Raw genomic sequence first — 27,598 nt, forward strand, 5'->3', positions numbered from 1 at the left:
CTTTGAGATTGCTCAAAATAGATGTATTAGTTACTCACAATTTAAATATCCTGCATCATTATTCTTTCTCCCAAAGTGAGTAACTTCACATTTCCCTTTATGTTGTCCATCTGCATTTTTTTACCCATTTACTTTGTCAGCCAATATCTCCATATATTGTCTTCATAATTTCCCACCTATCTTTGCACAATCAACTTAGATATAATACACATGCTCATTTCACCTGTCAGTATTATTAATTGTAAATGGCTGAGAGCCCAGCTCTGATCCTTGTGGTACCCTTGCCAACTTTGCTATTTTAATCTATTTTGTGCTAATGTATCAATATCATGAGCACTGTCCTGTGGAGTGCTTTAATTTGCATCTTATCAGTTGCATCCCAAAAATTAATATTCCCTCCCCTCCACTCCTCTCTTTCCCCCTCCTCTACCCCCTTACCCCTCCTCTACCCCCTTCCCCCCCTCCTCACCCCTCCCCTCCCCCACCCCCTCCTGCCTCTTTCCCTCCCCCCTCTTCTGCCCCTCCCCTCCCCTCCTCCTCTCCCCCCCCCCCTCTTCCCCCTCCTCTCCCCCCTCCTCTCCCCCCCCTCCTCCCCCTATCCTCCCCCCTCCTCTCCCCCTCCTCCTCTCCTCTCTCCCCCTCCCCCTCCCTCTCTCCTCCCCTCGCCTCTCCTCTCCCCCTCCTCTCCTCCTCCCCCTCCTCCTCCCCCCCTCCCCCTCCCCCCCTCTCCCCTTCTCTCCCCCCCCCTTCTCCCCCCCCCTCCTCTCCCCCCCCTCTTCCCCCCCTCTCCCCCCCCCCCTCTCCCTCTTCCCTCCCGCTCCTTCCCTCTCATCCCCCCCCTCTTCCCTCCCCCCTCTTCCTCTCTTCCTCCCCCTTCCTCTTCCCCCTCCCTTCTTCCCCCTCTTCCTCCCCCTCCCCCCCCTTTCCTCTCTCCCCCCCCCCCCCCTTCTTTTCCCCTCTCCTCTCCCCCCCCCCCCCCCCTCCTCCTCCTCTCCCCCCTTCCTCTCCCCACCTTCTCCCCCTCCCCACCCCACACCGAATGTAACCACGAATGGGGTGGTTTTATTCGGTGGACAGGCGATGTCAAGCGCCAGATGACGTTGTCCTCCGCCGACCTCCCAGTCTCTGCTCGAGCGGGACTCCCGGCAGCCCCGCGCAAACAACCAGCCGCCAACCGAGAGGAGCGGCCTTCCCCGCGGCCAAGAACCAGCGGCGTGTGCTGAAGCTTTGAGGTAAACTAGGGGTTCGCAGGAGCTTTTCAATTTTACATTTTCAGATGACAAATCAACTGTTCCAAACCGGAGTCATTCATTAAAGGAGGTCAAGTTGAATGGAAGCCCCTCTCTGTAGGAATTTGCATGGTGGATTCTGATGAAAGTTCACATACTATGGTGAAACACTTTTCAATGAAAAACTGTACGGCCAGCTTCCCTTGCGCCATGTATTCTTGAGTCATAAAAGCAGAATTAGGCAATTCGGCCCATCGAGTCTACTCCACTATTCAATTAGGGTTATTTTAGGTACATTCATTGCAGTCAGCTAACAGATTCAGATTCAGATTAACAGTTAACGTTAGTCTGTTAATTCCGTTTCATTCTCTGCAGATGCTGCCTGACCTTTTGGGTTTTTGTACCATTTTTAATTTGATGTTATGTTGCCAGTGTCATTAGTTTGTTTCTGAGATCCATTAGCTGTTTAATGCTTTTTTTTCTAGTAACTTTGTTATTTACGTTGTCAGTGTCTACCCTGGGCGATCAAGACATGGCACCAAACCACAGAAGAGTACTAAATCCGCTATCCTGGCCGTTTTTGTGGAACCCTTAAGTTCAGGGTTTCAAGATATAGGGGGGTTGCACGTAAGGCCATCAGGTCAAAGGGCGTGACACACGGAGCAGTTCAATCCTTCTGGAGGATATGGCAGCCTCCGTCATGCACTGTTAACACGAAATGCCTACTTTCGTACCTGTTTAAAAACTGCCGAAATGGTCGATTTTTGCGCTGTAAATAATTGTGGAGGGTGACTGAGCGATGTGATGTATGTAATATAATTAGCATATGTTATGTCTTGTGCGAGGGGACACATGAGCTGGGGGAGACTCAAGGTGGTGTCCTGGAATAAAGAAGCTTGTTGGTTTACTCCTGTATCTGAGTGCTCTTTTAAGTCAGTTCCAAGCACCCAAATACACAACAATTGGCGACGAGGATAGGATAGAGTTTGTGAACTCATCCTTTAAATACAGTGTAGGACTGTTTTGCAACACGCAGAATTGTTTAACAGTTTAAACAGTAGATACGGAGTTGTGTCGCAATTGTTTGCGAGCTGGACATGAGAGGCCTGCAGATCCTTCTGTAGTTTAAAACATCAGCTGTACAAGTCGGCGAGTTTGTCAGGCTATCTCTATGTTGTGTCTACGTCGTAAGATGTCGTCCTTCAGATTGTTACACATTTTAGACTGAGTTTATTTTGTCGCCAAATTTGCCAGATTTGGCGCCAAATGGATTTGAATTGGTGTCAAAGAAAAGAAAGGTCGGAACAGGAAGATAGGAAAACAAGTGGGGCAGTAAGTAAGTGTCACCGAAGAACGCAACCAAAAACTGGAAGCCTAACCAGCAGGACAGCAACGGTGTCAACTTACCTGGAACGTTTTCCAGGGCCGTGCAGCCACGGCAAAGGGGCAGAAGAGGTCCAGCAGCCGCCACCGACTTCAGGTGAGTTCCAGGGCCATGTACCGTGTAGGCCACGGACAGGTCCAGTGACCGCCACCGACTTTGGACGTTTTCCAGGGTTGTGTAGTCCACAGCCAGGCCCAGGAGCCGCCACCGACATTGAGTGAGGGCCTAGTACCGGGTAGGCCACGGACAGGTCCAGAAAAGTCACAGACGAAACGGAGTCAGCCCGGCCGGGAGAACAGTCAGCCCAGTCGAGGGAGAAAGCCGGCCGCGTGAGAAGCAGACGATTCGTGAGAGAAGCCCTGGTTGCAAGAGAAGCCCTGGTTGCAAGAGCAGAGAAAGCCCGGTCGCAGGAGACGACTGTGAGCAGAGAAAGCCCGGTCGGGAGCAGAGTCAGCCCGACTGTGAGCAGAAAAGAGAGCCCGGTCGCAAGAGACGGCCGTGAGCAGAGAAAGCCCAGTCGCAGGAGATGACCGCGAGCAGAGAAAGCCCGGTCGGGAGCAGAGTCAGCCCGACCGTGAGCAGAAAAGAGGGTCCGGCCGCGCAAGAGAAGCGGTCCAGCCGAGGGGGAAAGCCCGGACGTGAGAAGAAGTCCAGCCCCGAGCGAAGAGTGGGTCCTCGCGAGAGAGGCAGGACACAGCACTCAAGCATTTCAGCCCGGTCGGGGGAGAAAGCGGGGAAAGCACGATCGCGGGAGACGGCCGAGAGTGGAGAAAGCCCGGTCGCAAGAGAAAGCCGGCCAAGAGAGAAGCGGTTCCGCATGAGAGAAGCGGGACACAGCGCTTAGCCAGCCCCCGACGGCGGGACACAGCTTGGAACAGCGGGGACTAGCAGCAGTAACTAGCAGCGACTCACCTTCCGCAGGGTGTCCACGAGAGCCAGCGACGAGCCGAGCAGCGGGTCCAGTAGGGCTGTGGAGACTGCGGGCAGGCAAGTCGGCGGAGCAGCGGGAGTCGACTTGGCAGCGAGCCAGCGGAGGTCTGGAGTGGCCAGCGGTGTTTAAAAGTAACGGTGAAGCCCGGGGGAGCCTGCGAAAGCAGCAGCGGAGGTCTGGTGAGGTCAGCAGCAAAAGTACCGGTAGGGACAGCTCGAGAGGTCGAGGATGCACCAAAGTCCACAGGCCGACAAGCTGGACCGGTGGAATCCTTCAAAGTAAAAGCTGGACCGGTGAAATCCTTCACAATAAAGGCCCTGTTGAATGTTGTGCATTATTTACTATTCCTTCACAGTAAAAGCGGGATTGTTTGGATGTAATGCATTGGTCACTGTTATTAATAGTAAATCTGTGTGCATAGAAGGAATATGGTTTAAATTGTTCTAGTTGGCTATTAACATGAAATGTTGGTTAATAGTATAAATCTATAAATTATAATAGTATAAATTATTAATAGTCAACAAAATAGAGAGAGTACAGAGGAGATTTACTAGAATGTTGCCTGGGTTTCAGCAACTAAGTTACAGAGAAAGGTTGAACAAGTTAGGGCTTTATTCTTTGGAGCGCAGAAGGTTAAGGGGGGACTTGATAGAGGTTTTTAAAATGATGAGAGGGATAGACAGAGTTGACGTGGAAAAGCTTTTCCCACTGAGAGTAGGGAAGATTCAAACAAGGGGACATGACTTGAGAATTAAGGGACTGAAGTTTAGGGGTAACATGAGGGGGAACTTCTTTACTCAGAGAGTGGTAGCTGTGTGGAATGAGCTTCCAGTGAAGGTGGTGGAGGCAGGTTCGTTTTTATCATTTAAAAATAAATTGGATAGTTATATGGATGGGAAAGGAATGGAGGGTTATGGTCTGAGCGCAGGTATATGGGACGGGGAGATTATGAGTTCGGCACGGACTAGAGGGGTCGAGATGGCCTGTTTCCGTGCTGTAATTGTTATATGGTTATATGGTTATCTATTATTATAATAATTAGTAACAGTCAGTGGGCTGGATCACTTCTTAGTGTGTAAAAGGATTATGCCAGTGCAGAAAACACAGTGAGACAACAGAAGATAGTGCACCTGAATAGCAACAGGGTAGCATGGCTTTTCAAATTGTGAAAGGTGCCCCAGTTAAATTCTGGGTGTAATTTTGAGATATGGACCGAAGTCTTGGAGGCTTGCTTCATTTCCAATGATATCACTGCAGAGGAGAAGAAGAGAGCATGGTTCATATTAGGCTTAGGAAGAGAGGGTTATCAGACCTTAAGGATGTTACTGCAGCCAGCAAAGCCCACAGACAAAATGTACAAGGAGTGTAAGGAGTCATTAATGGCTCATGTCTCGCCAAAACCTCCAAGGGCATCCAGAGGCAAGGAGCCTGAACTAAAGAGGGCAGGAAGTCCGTCAAGTCAAGTCAAGTCAAGTTTATTCGTCACATGCACATACGAGATGTGCAGTGAAATGAGAGTGGCAATGCTCGCGGATTTTGTGCAAAAGGACAAACAAACAAACAACCAAACAAACTATAAACCCAATCATAAACACACACATATTCTTTTACATATTAAATATTGGAAGGAAAAACGTTCCTTCTCAACCTCTCCGTTCTCACAGCATGGCAACGGAGGCGTTTGCCTGACCATAGCAGCTGGAACAGTCCGTTGCATGGGTGGAAGGGGTCTCCCATGATTTTATTGGCTCTGGAGTTGTACCTTCTGATGTATAGTTCCTGCAGGGGGGCGAGTGAAGTTCCCATAGTACGTTCGGCCGAACGCACTACTCTCTGCAGAGCCTTCTTGTCCTGGGCAGAGCAATTCCCAAACCAGATGGTAATATTTCCGGACAAGATGCTTTCCACAACCGCTGAGTAGAAGCACTGGAGGATCCTCGGAGACACTCTGAATTTCCTCAATTGCCTGAGGTGGTAAAGGCGCTGCCTTGCCTTACTCACGAGTGCTGCGGCGTGTGATGTCCATGTCATATCCTCAGAGATGTGGACTCCCAGATATTTAAAACAGCTCACCCTATCCACAGTATCCCCATTTATCCTCAATGTGTGTACGTCCTCGGATGTTGTGCCCTCCTAAAGTCCACGATCAGCTCCTTCGTTTTTTTGATGTTCATGAGGAGGCTGTTGTCCTGGCACCAGAGTGCTAGATCAGCCACCTCCTCCCAGTAGGCCTTCTCATCGTTGTCTGAGATCAGGCCCACCACCACAATGTCATCAGCAAACTTAATTATTGAATTGGAGCTGAACCTAGCCACACAGTCATGTGTGTACAGGGAGTACAATAGGGGGCTGAGGACGCAACCCTGGGGCGATCCTGTGCTCAGGGTGAGGGACTTCGATGTATTCCCTCCCATCTTGACTACCTGGGGCCAGGCGGTGAGAAAGTCCAGGGCCCAGGCACACAGAGTGTTGAGCCCTAATTCCAGTAGCTTCCCGGCCAGCCTGGTGGGGACTATCTTGTTGAAGGCTGAACTGAAGTCTATGAACAGCATCCTCACGTAGCCCCCCCTTCTGGCTGTCAAGATGAGAGAGAGTGGTGTGCAAAACCTGGGAGACCGCATCGTCCGTGGATCTGTTTGGACGGTATGCGAACTGCAACGGGTCCAAACGGGAGGTGCAAAGTGACGAAAGGCAGGAGCAAAGTGAGAAAAGTCAAGGACAAAGTGACTAAAGTCAAGTACCAAGTGACGAAGGTCAAGTGCAAAAGGCCAAAGGTCAAAGGCAAAGGGACATAAGTCAAATGCAAAGGGACATTGCCATCCAGTGTGCAGCCTTAACTATTCAAGCTGCATTCAGGGATATGAAGGTACGGAGAGAGATCCAGAACAAACGACAGCAATGGTAATACAAGCCGCATTTAGAAGGCACAGAGTATACCATCCATACAGGGCAATGAAATTAGCAGCTGTAATAGTACAAACCCATTATAGGGCACATCTTCAAATGGAAAGTGATCGCAAGTCTTACATGAAGGAACGCAGAAGCGTTGTACTGCTTCAGGCTGCCTACCGAGGAATGCTTGTTCGAAAGCAATTGTGGTGCATGCACAAATCTGCCAAGGTCATACAGACTTATTATCAGATGCATAAACAGCGTCAGTATTTCAAGAAACTACGCTGGTCTGCCATTGCTGTACAGCAACGATACAGGCCTTGCCAGATAAGAGATGTCCAAGTGAGACATTATAATAGTTTGAGAAAAGCAGTGGTTTGTATTCAGGCCTTCTACCGCAGGATTAAAGCCAGAGAATTGGTTAAGAAAATCAAGGCAGCACGCCATATTAAGACATTCTTAATGATGTGCATTACAAGAAAACATTTCTTGATGCAAAAGGCAGCTCTGCAAGCTGCATACCGTGGTTACCAATCAAGGGTACGCTACAGAGCTATGTGACAAGCAATCATTTAGATCCAGAGATGGTACAAAGCTTACAAAATAGGGCATTCCCAGTTTGTGCAATATCAGTCAATGAGGTATGCAACCATTACCATTCAGGCTGCATACAGCAGTTGTAGTGCAGTCTCACTACTGTGCTTATGTAGTAAGAAAACTATACAGAGCGCAAATCAAAGCCACTGTTGTATTGCAAAGACAATATAGATCCTACTTCTTAATGAATAACCAGGAAGGTTATTTAAGAAGACAAATAGATGAACAACAGAAATGGCTTAAACGATACAAAGAACGGTTAAATAAATGTGTGACGATGAGCAAAAAGCTGTTTGTCAGAGAGGCTTGTCGGTCGAGACAAAAGTATGCAGGACCGATTGCAATTAGGACACTTCACTATAGTCCAGCATGGAGCTTCCTTCACTGAGCAATAGACAAATGGTTATGCATTGCAGAAGCTCATTAAACAAGAGCAGATAAATACTCAGCGCCAGGAAATTGAGCAACAGAGGAAGCTGCTAGAAAACGAATACCTGCAGTCATGTGTCAGATCCCACCTACAAATAAGGAACAGACACAGGAAAACAGAGCAAATGGAGCAGAGAAGAAAATGATAACACATAAAGCAAGGGTTTAAGGAAGATGAGTGGAATGAAAAATGATAAGTGCTAAGTTTAGATACGATTATTACAGTTATGAGGATGTAATGTAAGATGACTGTAATAATATAATTTTACAACAGTGTGTTAATCAATTATATTTAATGTAATAGAAATGGTGTTATTCGCCTCCAAGTTAAAGGGGGAGCAGTGTAACGTATATAATGTAAATGGTGTTACCTGCCTCCAAGTTAAAGGGGGAGCAGTGTGATGTATGTAATATAATTAGCATATGTTATGTCCTGTGCGAGGGGACGCATGCGCTGGGGGAGACTCAAGGTGGCGTCCTGGAATAAAGAAGCTTGTTAGTTTACTCCTGTATCTGAGTGTTCTTTTAAGTCAGTTCCAAGCACCCAAATACACAACAAGCGCTCTGAACCAAACGCTGTAGTATCTTTGTTCTGAACCCGATCACCACGTGTAAGCGGCTGAAGGAGCACATCCCTCGGGACAGCCCCCACTCTCCCCCCGTGGTCAGCGCTGTCCGGCCACGGCCGCCCTCCGCCCCGTCTCCCCCTGTGCGGCCGCACTGTCGCGGGCTGTGGGTCGGCACACAGGGACGAAAACCCGGCAACGTCCCCGACAGCTGCAGCAGAGTTGGGGACAATCTGGTTGGTCCCTCTGCCCACTGACTGTGCTGCACCGGCACCCCCCACTCCCCCCCCCCCCCCCCCCCCCACAGCCAGTGCCATCTACTTTGCTGTCGTGTTCTGGGGCAGCAGGACGAAGGCTGCGGACGCCAATAGGATTAACAAACTCATCAAGAAGGCTGGCTCCGTCCTGGGGGCGGAGTTGTATTCATTGGAGGTGGTCTCAAACTGCGGAGCATCTTTTATACAATACAGCTCAACCCCTCCATGACACACTGGTCAACCCGAGGGGTACCTTCAGCAACAGACTGGTTCCACCAAGATGCAGTGAGGTTGGCGACAGGAGATCCTTCTTCCCTGTGGCTATCAAACTGTACAATTCCTCCCCCTTCTATCGTGGGGTCGACTGACTCCCCCCTGCCAATCTTTGCACATCCTCAAATGTTTCCACTCGTCATTTTAATTTCATGTATTTTGTGTTTTATGACTTTTAGGGATGTAGGAGGAAACTCACATAGTCACCGGGGAATTTGTAAACTCCTCATAGATAGTAGCTAAAGTCAGGATTATACCCAGATATCTGTACTAACTGTACCACTATGAGCCTATCCTGAAATGAATCTTCAACAATCTGATTCCCCATGAACTGCAATCAATCTGTCCTTTATTGTCCTCTATGACGATAGTGATACATGCTGGGCTTCTTTCATTCTCAGAAGATAACACCAGTAGAAATGGCAGGCAAATCTGTTAATCAGGAGTCCGTATTAGAAATCTAACCAACAATACTTCCCTGCAAGAAATAAGTTGCAATAACACAGGTTATTTTAATCTCTTGAACTCGTTAGAACGAATGAGCAACGATTTGCTTTTATAGTGCCTTTCAAGGATAGCACCAGAAGTTTTAAAAACACAACAGAAGAACAGTTAAAGACTGTTTAGAGGCTGTTTAGAGACTGGTTAAAGAGGCTGTCTCCTCCCCTTCCTTAACCCTCTAGCTGTTTCCTCCCACCCTCCCATCCGCCCGCCCTCGGGCTCCTCCTCCTCCTCCCCTTTTCCTTCTTTCTTTCCCCACCCCCCATCAGTCTGAAGAAGGGTTTCGGCCCGAAACGTCGCCTATTTCCTTCGCTCCATAGATGCTGCTGCACCCGCTGAGTTTCCCCAGCAATTGTGTGTACCAACAGTTAAAGACTGGTTGATTGAACGATCTAGTAATTCTGTGAAATGAAATTGAATGTGCACCGATATTCTGTCAGATATTGGAGCATCAAGGAAATGATGAAATATGTGGTGCTGATATTTTAACCTTGTCAAGGATCTGGAAAATGTGCTTACTATGGCACAAAAGTATTCCATTAGATCCATCCTGTCTTCCAGCAGAGCAATCCCTTCGGTCCTACTTTCTTTATCACTCTGCAACTTATCCTTATGGGACGACAGATGGCACATTGGGCTAAGTGTTCGGCTGGCAACCGGAAGGTAGCCGGTTCGAATCCCGCTTGGAGTGCATACTGTCGTTGTGTCCTTGGGCAAGACACTTCACCCACCTTTGCCTGTGTGTGAATGTGTGTGAGTGATTGGTGGTGGTCGGAGGGGCCGTAGGCGCAGATTGGCAGCCACGCTTCCGTCAGTCTGCCCCAGGGCAGCTGTGGCTACAGAAGTAGCTTACCACCACCGAGTGTGACTGAGGAGTGAATGAATAATGCGATGTAAAGCGCCTTGAGTATTAGAAAGGCGCTATATAAATCCCATCCATTATTATTATTATTATCCTCTTTCATATGCTCATCAATTACCCTTTGAAACGTTTGCCACTTACCCATATTTTCACAAGGTACATCCCGGGATGGAGGGACTGTCACATGTTGATAGAATGGTGCGGCTGGGCTTGTAAATTCTAGAATTTAGAATTGAGAGGGGATCTTATTGAAAGATGTAAGATTATTAAGGGATTGGACACGCTAGAGGCAGGATACATGTTCCCAATGTAGGGGGAGTCCAGAACCAGGGGCCACAGTTTAAAAATAAGGGGTAGGTCATTTAGAACGGATTGAGGAAAAACTTTTTCACTCAGAGAGTTGTGAATCTGTGGAATTCTCTGCCTCAGAAGGCAGTGGAGGCCAATTCTCTGGATGCTTTCAATAGAGATTTAGATAGAGCTCTTAAATATAGCAGTCAGTGGATATGGTGAGACGGCAGGAATAGGGTACTGATTTTGAATGATCAGCCATGATCACAGTGAATGGCGGTGCTGGCTCAAAGGGCTGAATGGCCTGCACCTATTGTCTATTAAGCAACTTTTTGTGCATCTGGGAGATACCTTGGCAAAACCCACGTAGTCTCAAGGAGAATAAGCAGAATCCACATTGACAGCACCTGAGCTTCAGTGTATATTTTTAAGGTAGAGATGGATAGATTCTTGATTAGTACAGGTGTCAGAGGTTATGGGGAAAAGGCAGGAGAATGGGGTTAGGAGGGAGAGATAGATCAGCCATGATTGAATGGCGGCGTAGACTTGATGGGCCAAGTAGACTAATTCTACTCCTATCACTTATGACCAATATAGGATTGGACCCATGTCACAAGAGCCATGGGGCAACATGATTGTTGCTTCAAGTAAGATCAAATTGTTTGAAGCAATATTCATTTATTTGAAAGTAAAGAGTGAAAGATATAAGGCTGCACATCAGAAATTGATTCCATTGTAAAGAAGATTTTAGTGCTGATGTGTTGTGATGCCTCTTGCAAAAAATGCTGCCTACACCATGGAAGTTAGGGATTCCTAACATTGTTAATAGACAGACTCTGTGAAGACCTATTACTGAGAATAACTATTTAGATCGTAAAAATAACCCCCAAGAAGTATTTTGGAGCAGTCGGAATATATATTCAAAATCTTCACTGTTTTCTGTAATATACAGTGCATTCAGAAAGTATTCAAACCCCTTCACTTTTCCATATTTTGTTACGTTATGGCCTTATTTTAAAATGGATTACATTCAGTTTTTTAATCATCAATCTACACACAATACTCCAGAATGAAGAAGCGAAAACAGGTGTTTCTACATTTTTGCAAAGTAATTAAAAAATAAATAACTGAAATATCACATTTACATAAGAATTCAGACCCTTTGCTATGACACTCAAAATTGAGCTTAGGTTCATCGTGTTGCCATTGATTATCCTTGAGATATTTCTACAGCTTGATTGGAGTCCACCAGTGGTAAATTAAATTGATTGGATATGATTTGGAAAGGGACACACCTGTCTATATAAGGTCCCACAGTTGACAGTGCATGTCAGAGCAAAAACCAAGCCATGAAGATGAAGGAATTGTCTGTAGACCTTCGAGACACATATCTGGGGAAGGGTATAAAACCATTTCTGCAGCATTGCAGGTCCCGAAGAGCACAGTGGCCTCCGTCATTTTTAAATGGAAGAATTTTGGAACCACAATAGAGCTGGCCATCCGGCCAAACTGAGCAATGGCGAGAGAAGGGCCTTGGGACACTCTGACAGAGCTCCAGAGTTCCTCTGTGGAGATGGGAGAACCTTCCAGAAGGACAACTATATCTGCACCACTCCACCAATCCGGCCTTTACGGTAGGGTGGCCAGACGGAAGCCACTCCTCAGTAAAAGGCACATGACAGTCCGTTTGGAGTTTGCCAAAAGGCATGAGAAACAAGGTTCTCTGGTCTGATGAAACACAAGATTTAACTCTTTGGCCTGAATGCCAAGCGTCACATCTGGAGGAAACCAGGCATCGCTCATCACCTGGCCAATACCATACCTACGGTGAAGCATGGTGGTGGCAGCATCATGCTGTGGGGATGTTCAGGGGAAGGAACTGGGAGACTAGTCAGGATCGAGGGAAAGATGAACAGAGCAAAGTACAGAGAGATCCTTGATGAAAACCTGCTCCAGAGCGTTCTGGAGTTCAGACTGGGGCGGAGCGTCACCTTCCAACAGGCCAACGACCCTAAGCACACAGCCAAGACAACGCAGGAGTGGCTTTGTGACAACTCTGTGAATCTCCTTGAGTGGCCCAGCCAGAGCCCGGACTCGAACCCGATGGAACATCTCTGGAGGGACATGAAAATAACTGTGCATCGACGCTCGCCATCCAACCTGACAGAGCTTGAGAGGATCTGCGAAAAAGAATGGCAGAAATTACCCAAATACAGGTGTGCCAAGCTTGTAGCGTCATACCCAAGAAGACTTGAGGCTGTAATCGCTGCCAAAGGTGCTTCAACAAAGTACTGAGTAAAGGGTCTGAATACTTACGTAAATGTGATATTTCAGTTATTTCTTTTTAATTGCTTTGCAAACATTTCTAAACACCTGTTTTCGCTTTTTTATTATGGGATATTGTGAGTAGATTGATGATTTAAAAAATAGAATTTAATCCGTTTTAGTATAAGGCTGTAACGTAACAAAATGTGGAAAAAGTGAAGGGGTCTGGATACTTTCTAAATGCACTGTACATTTTCACCCCTATAGAGTGATATTTGAGTGTCAAATCTTAATCTAAATTATTCAGAATGCAAGTCTAGAAAACCTGCAGGTGTTATACCATTGGTTCTTTAACAAAGTGCAACTTAAACTGCAGTAAGCGTTCACATAAAAGCTCAAAAACCAAAGGGAGTGTAAGGAAGGAGCATTTTAGACGCAAAGAGGTGCAGTTTCCCATGTGAAATTCAAGACCATGCAATTTTCCTATTTCATCTAAGCACCGCTAATGTACAGAAAATTGTGAGAAATCAAACCTCACTTAGCAACTCTGTAACTTTATTATTTATGATGAATTTAGTTCAACCATGTTAATTGGCACGTAACAATTAATGTAAGTTATTTATTTTGCTTTTTAAGGTATGGCTGTCCAAAACACACAACTTTCTCTTTCAGAGATAGTTAAAGAAGTAGCACAACAACAGCAACAACAAACAATTGAAGCTGAAAAAAATAAGAACATTCTTGGTCACTTGCAGGTAAATTAGTTTATTTTGCATTGAGAGATCAAGATTATTTATTGATTAAAATTAAAAAGTCAGAGGTTCACACTGTGAATATAGAGCACAGCTTGCAGTACAGTATTTAGATTCCTAACATTGAATCATAATCAGGTAATTTGCTATGTAAGGGAAAGGAATAAAATCTAATTGAAAGTGGAAGTTTTAGGAGACCTGTTGATGTGGAGGCTTAGGAAGTGAGGACAAGTAAGACATTAATCTTGCTCTACCTGGAAAGAAACAGGATGAGAGCATAGTACAGAGTAAAGAGGTTTGGTAACTATGGTAGAGGGGAAGCCAAGACAAGGGAAGAATGAAGACATCACAAACAAACTGGTGTGGAAAGTCCCATCGTTGGTACAGATACAGTGAAGATGGAAATCGGAGGCAAATTGACTGGAATCCATACAGAAAGCAGGATAGGAGGAGGATCAGGGATAATTGAGGGAGTCTGAACTTATAATGCATATTGGCATTAACCTACCTTAAGGTGGAGACAGAAGTTAAGAAAGGTAAGGGAGGAATCTGATATGGACTATATGGAAGTGAGAGCAGAGTGGAAATTGGCCACTAAATTTATGGGAATGTTGTGTTCTGTACGAGTGCTGGATGCAGCACTTTGGTATAATCATAGAGCTACTGGAAAAGGAAATGAGGATGGGGCTTTAAGTAGAATTAAAACAAGGACCTGAGCATATGCAAGTTCCCTTGGGTGCTCCTTTCATCTGGAAAAATGAATGGAATTAAAGGAGGTTGTCCAAAAAATTAACAAATTCGCTCAGATGAATGAAGTGGTTAGATCTCTGTCAAAGATAGAAATAAAGAACGAGACCATCCTCATCTAGAATTGGAGTGTAGAAGATTGGATGTACATTGTGCAGGTGAGCCTGTTTTGACCAGGAAACCAGCGACTGCTAATTGGTGGAATGCATTAAGGATGTCAGAGATTTGGATAGGAGGAGCAGAACAGTGGAAGAAAGAATAATGTCAGGGTAGAGAAATACTAGACACAATGGACACAAATTAAACACAAAATGCTGGAGTAACTCAGTGGGTCAGGCAGCATCTCCAGAGAAAATGGATAGGTGACATTTCGGGATGGGACCCTTCCTCAGACTGAATGCAGCTCTCCCACCTACAATCAGTCTGAAATCTATATCTTTGGTATTAGCTGGAATCTGCAGTTCCTTTTTATTACATCTATTCAGATGTAATAAATTGGGATTGTGGATTTTGGAGAGGAGGTAGAGCAAGATATGCAGAATTGGGGTTGAATGTCAGCCATAAAATTGAATGGATTGTAACTTCTACAGCTACTGTTACATTTAATGTATCAGACTGATTAACATAATGGTATTCAGTTTATTTTTGTTGAATAAATAAATGTAATAATAATATCACAAAATAATATTATAATCTAACGTACTGTTTGCCTTGTTGATAACTCAATACAATAAACACTGACAATTCAGATATAAATGCATGTTATTTGGTTTTGCAGGCAAAATTGTTTGAAATAGAGAAAGAAAATAAAGCTGTTCTTCAGGAATTGAGAGCATCCGAGAATCAATCATACCATTTACAGAATGAATCAGAAAATCTGCGACAAAGTTGCGCTGATCTGGAAGCTCAACTTTGGAGTCTTCATGCAAGCAAGTTGCAACTAAAATTTGCAATACAAGAAGAAGAACAAAAATATCATAAGTTGTTGGCTGAATATGATAAATATCATAAAAAAATGTTGGCACACAAAGAAATGACTAGTCAGCTGGAAAATAGAACTCCAATCATGATGCAGCTGGAAGAAAAAATACTGATGGTCAAAGATTTAAAAGCAAAGAAAGAAGAACTAACGACAGATTTTATGAATCTTGAAGGGAATACAATAAAACAAGTGCAGGTTTGGAACATTTTTCATAATATTAAACAATATGTTATACCTTTAAGTTATGTACAGTTTCCTTATTCTAGACTATTTCAACTTTCATTTATTGCTTTTATGGTGAGCCTCTGGTGCCCATATCTTTAAAAGTGCCTCTTCTTCTGTTGAGATCTAACTTTCTTTACTGGAAATTGAACTGTAAATGTGATCTGATAATTAGTTTTAGCTACTGGACAAATTCCTCTCAAAATCTAACCCTAGTCATTGAAAGTAATAGAACAACACACCAGATTTGATCTATGTTTTAGACAGAACATATTTATTTTACAATATATAAACAAGCACATACAGTGCCCTCCATAATGTCAATCCGTCGGTTGTTCAGCACTGCTACTCCCCCTCCCATTCCCAATCTGACCTTTCGGTCCTGGGCCTCCTCCATTGTCAGAGTGAGGCCCCAGCGCAAATTGGAGGAACAGCACCTCATATTTTGCTTGGGTTGTTTACACCCCAGTGGTATGAACGTTGACCTTTACTTCAGATAACCCTTGCTTTCTCCCTCTTTCCCCTCCCCCTTCCCAGTTCTGCGACTGGTCCTACTGTCTCCGCCTACTTTCGATCTTTGTCCTGCTCCCCCCTCCCCGACATCAGTCTGAAGAAGGATCTCGACCCGAAACGTCACCCATTCCTTCTCTCCAGAGATGCTGCTTCACCCACTGAGTTACATCAGCATTTTGGGTCTACCATCATTTATTTATTTGCCACTGTACTGCACAATTTGAGATTTGTAATAGAAAAAAAATCACATGTGGTTAAATTGCACATTGTCAGATTTTAATAAAGGCCATTTTTATAAATTTTGATTTCACCATTGTGAAATCACAGCAGTGTTTATACATAGTCGCCCCATTTCAGGTTGGGACACAGCAATGTCATGTAAATGAAAGTAGTCATGTTTAGTATTTTGTTGCATATCCTTTGCATGCAATGCCTGCTGGAAGTTTGTGATTAATGGACATTAATGGATTAATGTTGCTGGGTGTCTTCTCTGGTGATGCTCTGCCAGGCCTGTATTGCAGCCATCAGATTGTTAGGAGCTAAGGTGATGGACCGTATGCTGCGAAAACCCTACTTGGATGGATTATCTATGGCTCCTTGAGAAAGAATAATGGAAATGGGAGCCAGGTGAACCATTGTTGCTGTTAATCAAATATCTACTGGTAAATTAAAGACGCTGTTGATGAAGCAATACAATCATGACTTCAATTAAAGTACCAGCAAAGAATCTGAAGAAATGTCCAGAGAAGAATTAAAATTCTTGGATATTATGAACTATTCAGTTATGATGGTCGATGGACATTATTGTTTGGACTTACCTTTCAAGGAAAAAAGTGTTAATTTACCGAATAATCGTCGTATTGCAGAACAGCGTACTAGGAATTTAAAAATGGAAGTTTGGCGAGAATACTAAATTTCATGGAGTAAGAATCTCTTTGAAGGATAATTTCTACAAGGATGATTGCTTAAAATCCATGTCTACTGAGCAGGAAGCAATGCTACCAGTAGAACATCTGACCTCTTTGTAATAAGGGAGGATTTACACTCTCCAAATGGATCAGCAACAATCGTGTTGTAGTGGAAAGCATTCCACCAGATAATAGAGCCAAAGAAACCAGAGAGTTGGATTTGGACAAAGATAACTTGCCAATGGAAAGAGCACTGGTGCGTTGAAACGGATGTGTTCAAGTTCAGAATGTCGATTCAAGAGCGACCATATACTAGAAGGGGTATCTTATCTGCGATAGGCTCAGTATATGACCCTTTGGGATTTCTGGCACCATTTACACTGTCAGCCAAGTTAATTTTGCAGAATCTTTGTAAGAAAAAACTTGGATGGGATGAGAGTATAACGCAAACGTCCTCACACCGTTGGACAGAATGGTTAGCAGACCTCTATAAGATTTCAAAGTTCAAGGTGGATCGGTGCATAAAGCCTAAAAACTTCGGTAAAATCAGAACTGCACAACTGCATCATTTCTCGGATCCCAGTGAAAGTGGTTACGGTACCGTTTCATATTTAAGACTGGAAAATTATAACAAAAGAGTGCATGTTGCATTCTTAATGGGAAAAGCTAGAGTGGCACCACTGAAACAAATGACGATTCCCAGAATGGAACTTACTGCAGCAGTCTTAGCTGTTAAAGTTGACATTATACTGCAAAAGGAACTACAATTTCAACTGGAAGAATCTATCTTCTGGACCGATAGCACTACGGTTCTTAAATACTTCAACAATGAAAACAAACGCTTCATGACATTTGTAGCAAACAGAGTCTTTTTTGTATTGGGAGCTACTAATGTTTCACAATGGAAATATGTTAACACAAAAGAAAATCCTGCGAATGAAGCCTCTAGAGGATTGACAGCAAACTGCTTTCTAAGCAACAAGAGATGGATCAATGGACCAGAGTTTCTCAGTAAGCCAAACGGAGAATGGCCAAAACTAGAACTCGGATTTGAAATCTCTGCTAATGATCCGGAAATTAAACAAAACATTACGGTGAATGTGATTGCTAAAGATTCATCAGAGACTGTGAATAATTTAATTACCCACTTTTCATCATGGAATAAATTGATAACTGCAGTAGCCTGGTTTCTTAAATTAAAAACAAGGTTATTGCTGTTGGCTCGGAAAAGGCGACAGATTACTGAAAGTATCCTAGAAGAGAATCATGATATACGAAAAGAAAAGGTTGAAAGCCAGATGCAAGTTTTTGAAGCATCATATGGTGTACATTGTTTACGTCTTGATGATCTCCTCAAGGCGGAAAATGCGATAATCTCTTTCTGTCAAAGATAGAAATACAAAGAAGAAATATTAACATTGGAAGCTGGAGTACATGGGGTAAAAAAGAAACAGTCACTTGTACAAGCTTGCCCCAGTATTGGAGGAAGGTCTTCTGAGGATGGGAGGTGGCCTAAATAAATTGGCAATGCCCGAAGAAGTTAAACGTCCTATTATTCTCTCAAAGGACTTTTACATAACGGCACTATTATTACGACATATTCATGAACGTATTGGACATGGAGTAAGAAATGATATGTTATCCCAACTTCGTAAAAAATATTGGGTTATCAAGGCTAATTCCGCCGCAAGAAAGATAATAAAAAATTGTATTATGTTTAGGCGACAGCGTGGGAAATTTGGTGTACAGAAGATGGCAGACTTGCCTCTGGAGAGGATCGCTCCGGATAAACCACCATTTACAGATGTTGGGGTGAATTATTTTGGTCCTATAGAGGTAAAAAGAGAACAAAACTTTGTGAAAAGGTATGGTGTGATCTTCACTTGTATGACAAGTAGAGCAGTGCATCTTGAATCTGCAGACTCCTGTATTCATGCATTAGGGAGATTTATCTGTTGACGAGGTCAAGTTTTATCATTAAGATCAGATAATGGTTCAAATTTTGTTGGAGCGGAAAGAGAACTAAAAGAAGCACTCAAAAGCTTAAATCAGGATAAAATCCAGAATACTATGCTTCAACAAGGTATAAAATGGAACTTTAATCCTCCGATGGGTTCTCATTATGGCAGTATGTGGGAACGGTTAATTTGCATGGTCCGAAATGTGCTGCGCTCTATTTTTAAGCAACAAATTTTGGATGACGAAGAATTGCAAACATCTGTGAAATTGAGGCGATTTTAAATGATCGACCTATTACTAAGAGTTCTGATGACCCGAATGACCTAGAAGTACTTACACCAAATCATATTCTTCTGCTGAAAACCAATCCAACACTACCACCTGAGCTCTTTGTAAAAGAGGATTTATATATGAGACGCAGATAGAAACAAGTACAATATATGGCAAATCATTTTTGGAGGAGATGGATACAAGAGTATTTGCTTTTAATCCAAGAACGACAACGATGGTTAACAATTAGAAGACATTTTGTTCCAGGTGACATTGTGTTGGTTTTTTGATTCTGCAGCCTCACGAGGTTCTTGACTGATGGGGAGAATACTGGAGATCATGCCTGATGTTAAGGTTTTGGTGCATATGGTACGACTTCAAACAAAAAACAGTGTTTTAATAAGACCAATAACCGTTATGCTTGCTTCTAGAAGGCGAAAGTGAAGATAGAAGAGTTGATGAAGAATTCTGATTACGGACATATAGTGCATGCTATTAGTTTAGTGGTTAGTATCCCCGCCTGTCACGCGGTAGAACAGGGTTCAATTCCATGATTTTTTGCTTTTGATATATATTAGGCCTTCATGGCTACTTTTTTGATGTTTATTAATAATTGCCTCGTTGTATACTCGGAACAATTAGGGGCTGGTATGTAGCGGTATTTGGCTTGTTTTGCATGTCATTGATGATGGCATGTGCTAGACTGCCCGTTATATTATGGGTGGGATTTATGACATATTTGTGGGAATGATTGGAGCTAAATTTCTTGCACAGAAGCTTAGTTGTTAGTTTAGTTTGGAACCTGCACGGAGAAGGTTTACCCTTTGACCATGCGAAGTGTAATGGAGACACGAGGAGTATAGTAACGAGTCGGAAAAAGTTTGGATGTATCTTATTGTTTTTCATCAACAATAAAGAATTTATTAATCAAAAGACTGTGTTTGTGAAGACTTATCTGTGAAGAAGCTCTGAAGGTCTCTGACGGTGAGCTCGCATGCATATAAAAACAATTTTTTTTTTTTTTTAGAATTAGATTCCTTTATTGTCATTCAGACCTTTCGGTCGGAACAAAATTATGTTGCCTGCAGTCATACACAGAACCAATAAAAACAAAACATACAATAAACACAAATTAAACATCCACCACAGTGAGTTCACCAAGCACATCCTCACTGTGATGGAGGCAAAGTCTTAGTCTCCGTGTCTTCCCTCCTTGTTCTCCCTCTGCGCTGAGGCGATCGATCCAGGCCGGAGATGCCGCCCTCCAGTCCAGCGGACCTCCGTGGTGATGTGGCCGCCGCCGAAAGCCGGAACGCCGTCTCCGTTCCGAGACGGCCTGCTACAGCATCAGCTCCGGGCAGCCGCCCCAGCTCCAGGCCGCCGCCCCAGCTCCGGGTCCCACAGTCTCCGCTCCGGGCCGCCGCCCCAGCTCCGGGTCCCGCAGTCTCCGCTCTGGGCCGCCGCCCCAGCTCCGGGTCCTGCAGTCTCCGCTCCGGGCCGCCGCCCCAGCTCCGGGTCCCGCAGTCTCCTCTCCGAGCAGCCGCCCCAGCTCCAGGCCACTGCCCCGGCTCCGGGTCCCGCAGTCTCAGCTCCGGGCCGCCGCCGAAAGCCAGAACGCCACACCAGCAAGTCGGGCCACCGCTGCCTCAGCCCCGAAGACGGCCAGCTTCTCGTTGGTGAGTCCTGGCTGGCTCTGCCTCCGGAGCCTCGGGGTCAGTCGCAGGCTGGAGGCCGCCAGCTCCGCCATTAGGCCTCAGCGCAGACGGAGGCAGAGAAGGGGGATACGACACGAAAAAGTCGCATTCCCCCGAAGGAAGAGACAGAGAACATATTTCACCCCCCCCCCCCTCTAATACAACCCAACAAACTAAAACTTAACCAAAACAAGACAAAAAAAACAACAACATAAAGTTAAGACAGACGGACTGCAGGCGAGCCACAGCTGTTAACAGCGCCGCCACTTCCGGAGTTCCCCTTAACCATGCTGTCCATTTAGCGGCTAGAGGGAGTAATCTCTTGAACAATATTAAAATCTGCCGCTACACTTCTGTCATTTTAAAAGTAAGTTTAAAAGTGCGAATTGGAAGCGATTTACCACAATGTGTCAGGGGCTAGCTTTTTTGTCAAAATTGTACTGTTTATTTCAACATTCTGACCTTTCATGAGATCATTCTCATTAAGTTTTGAGACGCATATAAAATTGAAAGCTACTCATAGACACTCTATGTTTACCACTATGTCATAGATCCAGCATGACATAGTGGTGAATCTATGACATAAAATTAGAATATCTGTATAATCAGATTTCCACTCTATTTACATTGGTAAAAGGGGATAACTCTGAGCAAGTTGTAAACTCATGCAGGAATCCTATCTAAAACCCTTCACCAACATATTTTTTTTCCATAAAGATTGACTTTCTTTGTATACATCTCCAAGTTTGCGGAGGACACAAAGCTGCGTGGCAGTGTGAGCTGCGAGGAGGATGCTATCAGGCTGCAGGGTGACTTGGATAGGTTGGGTGAGTGGGCAGATGCATGGCAGATGCAGTATAATGTGGATAAATGTGAGGTTATCCACTTTGGTGGCAAGAACAAGAAGGCAGACTAGAAGAAGAAGGCAGATTTAGCAAATTAGTGATAATTTTTCAAAACTCTTTAGATTAGTGATAATTTTTCAAAACTCTTTAGATTCTGGAGTAGTTCCTGGGGATTGGAGGGTAGCTAATGTAACCCCACTTTTTAAAAAGGGAGGGAGAGAGAAAATGGGGAATTACATGTGGATAGAGAATGGCTGACAGACAGGAAGCGAAGAGTAGGAGTAAACGGGTCCTTTTCAGAATGGCAGGCAGTGACTAGTGGGGTACCGCAAGGCTCAGTGCTGGGACCCCAGCTATTTACAATATATATTAATGATTTGGACGAGGGAATTGAATGCAACATCTCCAGGTTTGCGGATGACACGAAGCTGGGGGGGCAGTGTTAGCTGTGAGGAGGATGCTAGGTGGCTGCAAGGTGACTTGGATAGGTTGGGTGAGTGGGCAAATGCATGGCAGATGCGGTATAATGTGGATAAATGTGAGGTTATCCACTTTGGTGGCAAGAACAGGAATGTTCTGAATGGTGGCCGATTAGGAAAAGGGGAGATGCAACGAGACATGGGTGTCATGGTACAACACTCATTGAAAGTAGGCATGCAGGTGCAGCAGGCAGTGAAGAAAGCGAATGGTATGTTAGCATTCATAGCAAAAGGATTTGAGTATAGGAGCAGGGAGGTTCTACTGCAGTTGTACAGGGCCTTGGTGAGACCACACCTGGAGTATTGCATACAGTTTTGGTCTCCAAATTGAGGAAATACATTCTTGCCATACAGAGAAGGTTCACCAGACTGATTCCTGGGATGGCAGGACTTTCATATGAAGAAGGACTGGGTAGCCTCGGCTTGTACTCGCTAGAATTTAGAAGATTGAGGGGGGATCTTATAGAAACTTACAAAATTCTTAAGGGGTTGGACAGGCTAGATGCAAGAAGATTGTTCCCGATGTTGGGGAAGTCCAGAACAAGGGGTCACAGTCTAAGGAGAAGTGGGAAGTCTTTTAGGACCGAGATGAGAAAAAGAAATTCACACAGAGAGTGGTGAATCTGTGGAATGCTCTGCCACAGAAAGTAGTTGAGGCCAGTTCATTGGCTATATTCAAGAGGGAGTTAGATGTGGCTAGAGGGATCAGGGGGTATGGAGAGAAGGCAGGTACAGGATACTGAGTTGGATGATCAGCCATGATCATATTGAATTGCGGTGCAGGCTCGAAGGGCCGAATGGCCTACTGCTGCACCTATTTTCTATGTTTCTATCTTAATGGTGTCAGATTAGGAAAAGGGGAGGTGCAACAAGACCTGGGCGTGCTTGTATTTCAGTCACTGAAATTAAGCATGCAGGTATAACAGGCAGTGAAGACAACAAATGGCATGTTCGCCTTCATAGCAAGAGGATTGAATTATAGGAGCAAGGAGGTCCTACTGTAATTGTACAGGGCCCTGGAGAGACCTCACCTGTAGTATTGTGCGCTGTTTTGGTCTCCAAACTCGAGGAAGGACATCCTTGCTATTGAGGGAGTACAATGTAGGTTCACTAGGTTAATTCCCAGGATGGCGGGACTGACAAATGATGAAAGATTGGGTCGACTGTGCACTGGAATTTAGAAGAATGAGAGGAGATCTTATAGAAACTTGTAAAATTCTTAAGGGATTGGACAGGCTAGATGCAGGAAAAATGTTCCCGATGTTGGGGGAGTCCAGAACCAGCGCTCACAGTTTAAGAATAAGGGATAGGCCATTTAGGACTGAGATTAGGAAAAACATTTTCACCCAGAGAGTTGTGAATCTGTGGAATTCTCTGCCACAGAAGGCAATGGATGTCAATTCACTGGATGTTTTCAAGAGAGAGTTTGATATAGCTCTTAAGGCTAACAGAATCAAGGGATATCGGGAAAACGAAGGAACGGGTTACTGATTTTGGATGATTAGCCTTGATCATATTGAATGATAGTGCTGGCTCAAAGGGCCGAATGGCCTACTCCTGCATCTATTTTCTATGTTTCTATAATTGTCATCATATATATATAGCCAGCACGGTATTCTATCCACACTAACCTATTAACCACTATTTCTGATGGGAATATAAGGCAAAAGTGCTTTGGCATTGTTGAAGGTAGTCATCCAGAAAGCAATATTGATTCATCAAAAATAAGTTGAATTACAATTAAAACACAAAGTACTTGTGCTATAACTCCAGGATAAGTGCTTAACTAAGAAAACCAAGCCCAAAACCAAAGTATTATCTTAACTAAATACACCAACTTACAATAAATAACTCCATATGCCAAAAAAACCCCCAGCTACCTACCTCTTAATTCTCTTAAAAAAAGAATCCTGTAGATGTAAGTATATCATTGGGGTTATCAAGTGAGCACCTTCCTTCATTGGTGTTTCATCGAGTTAGGCCCACGACACCTTGGGAGGGCTCAACAGTTGGTTCTGGCTTCCCATTTTTTCTTCTACTGCCAGCTTTGAGTTCCACTTCCTCTAGTTACACTTGGCACCAGATTACTAACTATCCTTACTCTCTGATAATTGCAACTCTAACCTCACCTTAACACACTTAAACTCCTCTGTTAGGCTAGGCAACGGTAAATGGAGAATACCTTTCCCATATAAAGCCACATTACTAAGACACCGTGGAACTCCTAACCATTTCCTAATATATGAACTAATCAATCTCTCTAACCTTTCCAGCTTAGAAATTGGCACCTCATATACTGTCAATGGCCACATCAACCTAGGGAATAGCCCAAACGTCAACCTAGGGAATAGCCCAAACTGCAAACACCACAACTTCAACTTGCCTGGAAGCCCTGACTTCTCTATCTTTTCTAACCTGTCAGTAGCATCCTTTCTAAGTTGCTGAACCTGTTCAGTGTCATCCAACTTCTTGTTATACCACCTACCCAAACCTTTAACTGGTTTCTCCATTATAGACAGGATTTCTTCTTCATCTGCAGAACCTTTTCTCTACTACCTTTCCTCTTGCCAAAGAAATACTCCTTGACTTACTTGGCTTCATCTTCAATCTAGCCCATGTAAGATTATCATTTAACTTCATCTCTTATCCTGACATGCATTCAATTTTAAAACACAAAATGCTGAAGTAACTCATCAACATTGGTTGGGATCCTTCTTCAGATGTTGCCTATCCTCTTACTCCATAGATGCTGCTTGACCTGCTGAGTTACTCCAGCACTTTCAGTTTTACTCATGATTCCAATGTCTGCAGTTCCTTGTGATGGTCATTCATGTTTGAATGAATAGAAATAGTCAAAAGAAACATTATACCTTGCATTCTCATCTCTAAGCACATAGATTGGAATTCAATGAAACTAAATTTCAGAATGGGAACATGATATACAGGTGCTCCTTTAGTGCTGCTGACTGAGAGCAAATTTCCATTGACGAATCATAAGCATCATTTCAGATTGGCATTAGGAATTTGAAATAAATGTGCCCTTCTATTGTACAACTAAGTGGCCTTAACACATTTCAGGTCCGCTATGCATTGATGATATGTATTTGTATGGCAAATGTAGTGTAATATTAATAAAATAATTCAATTTATTAAATTACAAAGTGTTTTAAAACCAAGAAACTTTCCGAGTATTTCCATAATTGTAACACAGTAAGTAGCAGCCAACTGGCAGATGTTGAGCTCTGAAATAGCATTAAGTGTTGATTGATTGGGTACATCTTAACTAGGACCCAAAAGACATCTCATTTGCTCTCCTGTAAAAGAATATCATGGAATATTCTTCATTTGTCCAAGGAAGGCTCCCGTTTGAAAGATCCAGCTGCACTCAGCAATGTGCTGGAATATCCACATAGATTTTTGTGTTTATACCTGAAATGGGATTTAAATACACATTTTTTTTCTATTTTCGCAGCAAGAGAGAATTAATTTTGAATTCAGATTCAGATTCAGATTCAGATTCAATTTTAATTGTCATTTGGACAATTAGGAATAAAGGAGATGCTTAAGATATTTCAAGGATTGCCTCATGTGGAATAGTTCCCTTGATCAACTTTAGTAAGAATTGGTAGGTGAGATGAATGGCAATGTGAGTTTTGGAGGATTTATAATGCCAAAGGTATCTTGAATAGTTATTGATCCTCTTCTGCCATTGTGTGATAATGTTGAGTTGTTGGAGATTGCACTGACCCTGCCGGTTATGTGCATACATGTGCACCATTCTACCAGATGCATTCAGCTCCTATTGCCCAGGATATTGTGTTCTCTAGTACTCATTTGCAGCCATTCTTTTTCTGAAAACGTTTGTGGTCCTTTAATTAGCTGATCTTTTAAGGTCTGATCAGAACTATATTATTGGTTGTCACACCAAGCTAACACCACAGCAAATTGTAAGGAAATTGGTTCATGTAGTTGGCATTTCATCTGCTGAAGGCTTGTTGAGTGGAGAACAATTTACTGCATGATGTCAGTAAGACTGTACTTTGAAATTGCAAGGATATGCAAAGATTCTTAGTCCAAAATTTGGACACTCAGCAGTACATAACATACCAGGAAGCTATGTTTACATATTGATAGCTGAACAAGCTGAATTATTTTCTAAGAGAACAAAATTAAGGTAAATCCCAATAAATGTTGATTGAGATGTTTTTGTTTACACGTAAACTTTATCTTCACTGCAGAATTATGGAAATTGGGATGTTTTAGAATTTTCAATATTTTTTGTAATTTAAATTTTTAAAATTTAAACAGGGAGAAATTACAGATTTGGAAGCTAAACTGTCAGAAATAAAAGCTGCGATTAATGAAAAATCAGTTCAATTAAAGGAGGAACACGAGCATCATATTCATCTGAAGAAAGAAATAGAGGTAAGTTAAGATGCACTGAAAATAATTTTCAGGCTGATAGGTAGGTTTACATTGGGAATGGCTCATACAAATCAACAAATGTTAACTGCAGTGCCAGTCTGCCATGCTCCTGCAGCATTTTGTTTTGCAGTGGCAGATTGTATCACCTGGCCAGATCCTGATCTCAACAGTACATCTACAAGGTGGGTTATGCAGGGGCTTGGGCATTTCTAATAATCATCTTGTACTTCTGAAGTACATTAGATGGCAGCGCCTGCCGGCAGTGGCCTCTGCAGTCCGTCTGTCTTTTTTTTCCCTTTTTGTCCTGTTAAGTGTATGTTTTGGTTGTAGTTTATATATTATTCTTAGCTGTGTATATGTGGGGGGGCGGGGGTGGGGGAAACTTTTAAATCTCTTCCCTGTACGGGTGACCCGACCTTTTCTCTGTCGGGTCTCCGTTGTCGTTGGGCCTAGCACCGTGGAGCGGCCTCCAACCGGAACGACCTGGGGGCTCCAGTCGCGTTGTCTGCGGACTCACCATCGTGGGGCTGGCCGGCTTCGGATTGTGGAGAGCTGTGGTGACATGCGGCTGCGAGCCGACTTCGGAGCTCGGAGGCTCCAGCTGCAGGCCTGTGGACGGTAACATCGGGAGCTCGCCTGTCCGGCTTTTCGGAGCTCCCGCAAAGGCAACTTCTCCCGCCCGAGTTGCGGGGTTGAAAACGACCCTGAACGGGGCCTTACATCTCCTGGCAGGGCTTTAACGGCCACGGGACTTACCAGCGCCCGCCGGGGGCTCCAACATCAAGACCCGGAGCAGGGCCTTACATCGCCCGACGTGGGACTTACCATCGCCCGCTGGGGCTTTAACATCAGGAGAAGAATAAAGAACAGGGGAAAGACAAGACTTTGCCTTCCATCCCAGTGAGGAGGTGTTTGGAGATTCACTGTAATGGATGGTTATGTAAATTGTGTTAATTGTGTGTCTTGGTTTTTTCTTGGTCGTATGACTGCAGAAACGTAATTTCGTTTGAACTTAGGTTCAAATGACAATAAAAGTTATCTTATCTTATGAAGGGTAACCTATTACATTTGAAATACTGGAAATAAAGTTAAAAGATTTCCTTTCGTTATAGAAGGTAGTGTCAAGGCGAGCACTTGAATCACATGGGCTTACAACGCTATGACCAACTGCTGGGCGATTGGTTTAAAACTGAAGGGTGTTCACTGGTCAGAGTTGGGCGAATGTCCTGTTGGGCGAATGTCCTGTTGCGTAGTACAGAGAACATTACAGCACAGGAACAGGCCTATCGGCTCAAAATGTTCGTGCCAAACAGGATACTAAGTTA

At 43.9% G+C, this 27,598-nt stretch overlaps 1 protein-coding gene across 1 annotated transcript in view; it reads left to right on the plus strand.

Annotated features, from left to right (window-relative positions):
* The first annotated feature begins 1,008 nt into the window (after positions 1-1,008).
* ccdc122 (coiled-coil domain containing 122) overlaps positions 1,009-27,598 on the plus strand; it is a 38,270-nt gene continuing 11,680 nt past the window's right edge. The window contains exons 1-4 of the mRNA XM_033032890.1: positions 1,009-1,232; positions 13,114-13,232; positions 14,755-15,153; positions 26,157-26,273. Of these exons, the coding sequence (XP_032888781.1) occupies positions 13,116-13,232; positions 14,755-15,153; positions 26,157-26,273 (633 nt within the window). The 5' untranslated portion in view covers positions 1,009-1,232; positions 13,114-13,115. The remainder of the gene's footprint in view (positions 1,233-13,113; positions 13,233-14,754; positions 15,154-26,156; positions 26,274-27,598) is intronic.

This window comes from Amblyraja radiata, chromosome 14 (assembly GCF_010909765.2).
Source record: "Amblyraja radiata isolate CabotCenter1 chromosome 14, sAmbRad1.1.pri, whole genome shotgun sequence".
NCBI lineage: Eukaryota > Metazoa > Chordata > Chondrichthyes > Rajiformes > Rajidae > Amblyraja > Amblyraja radiata.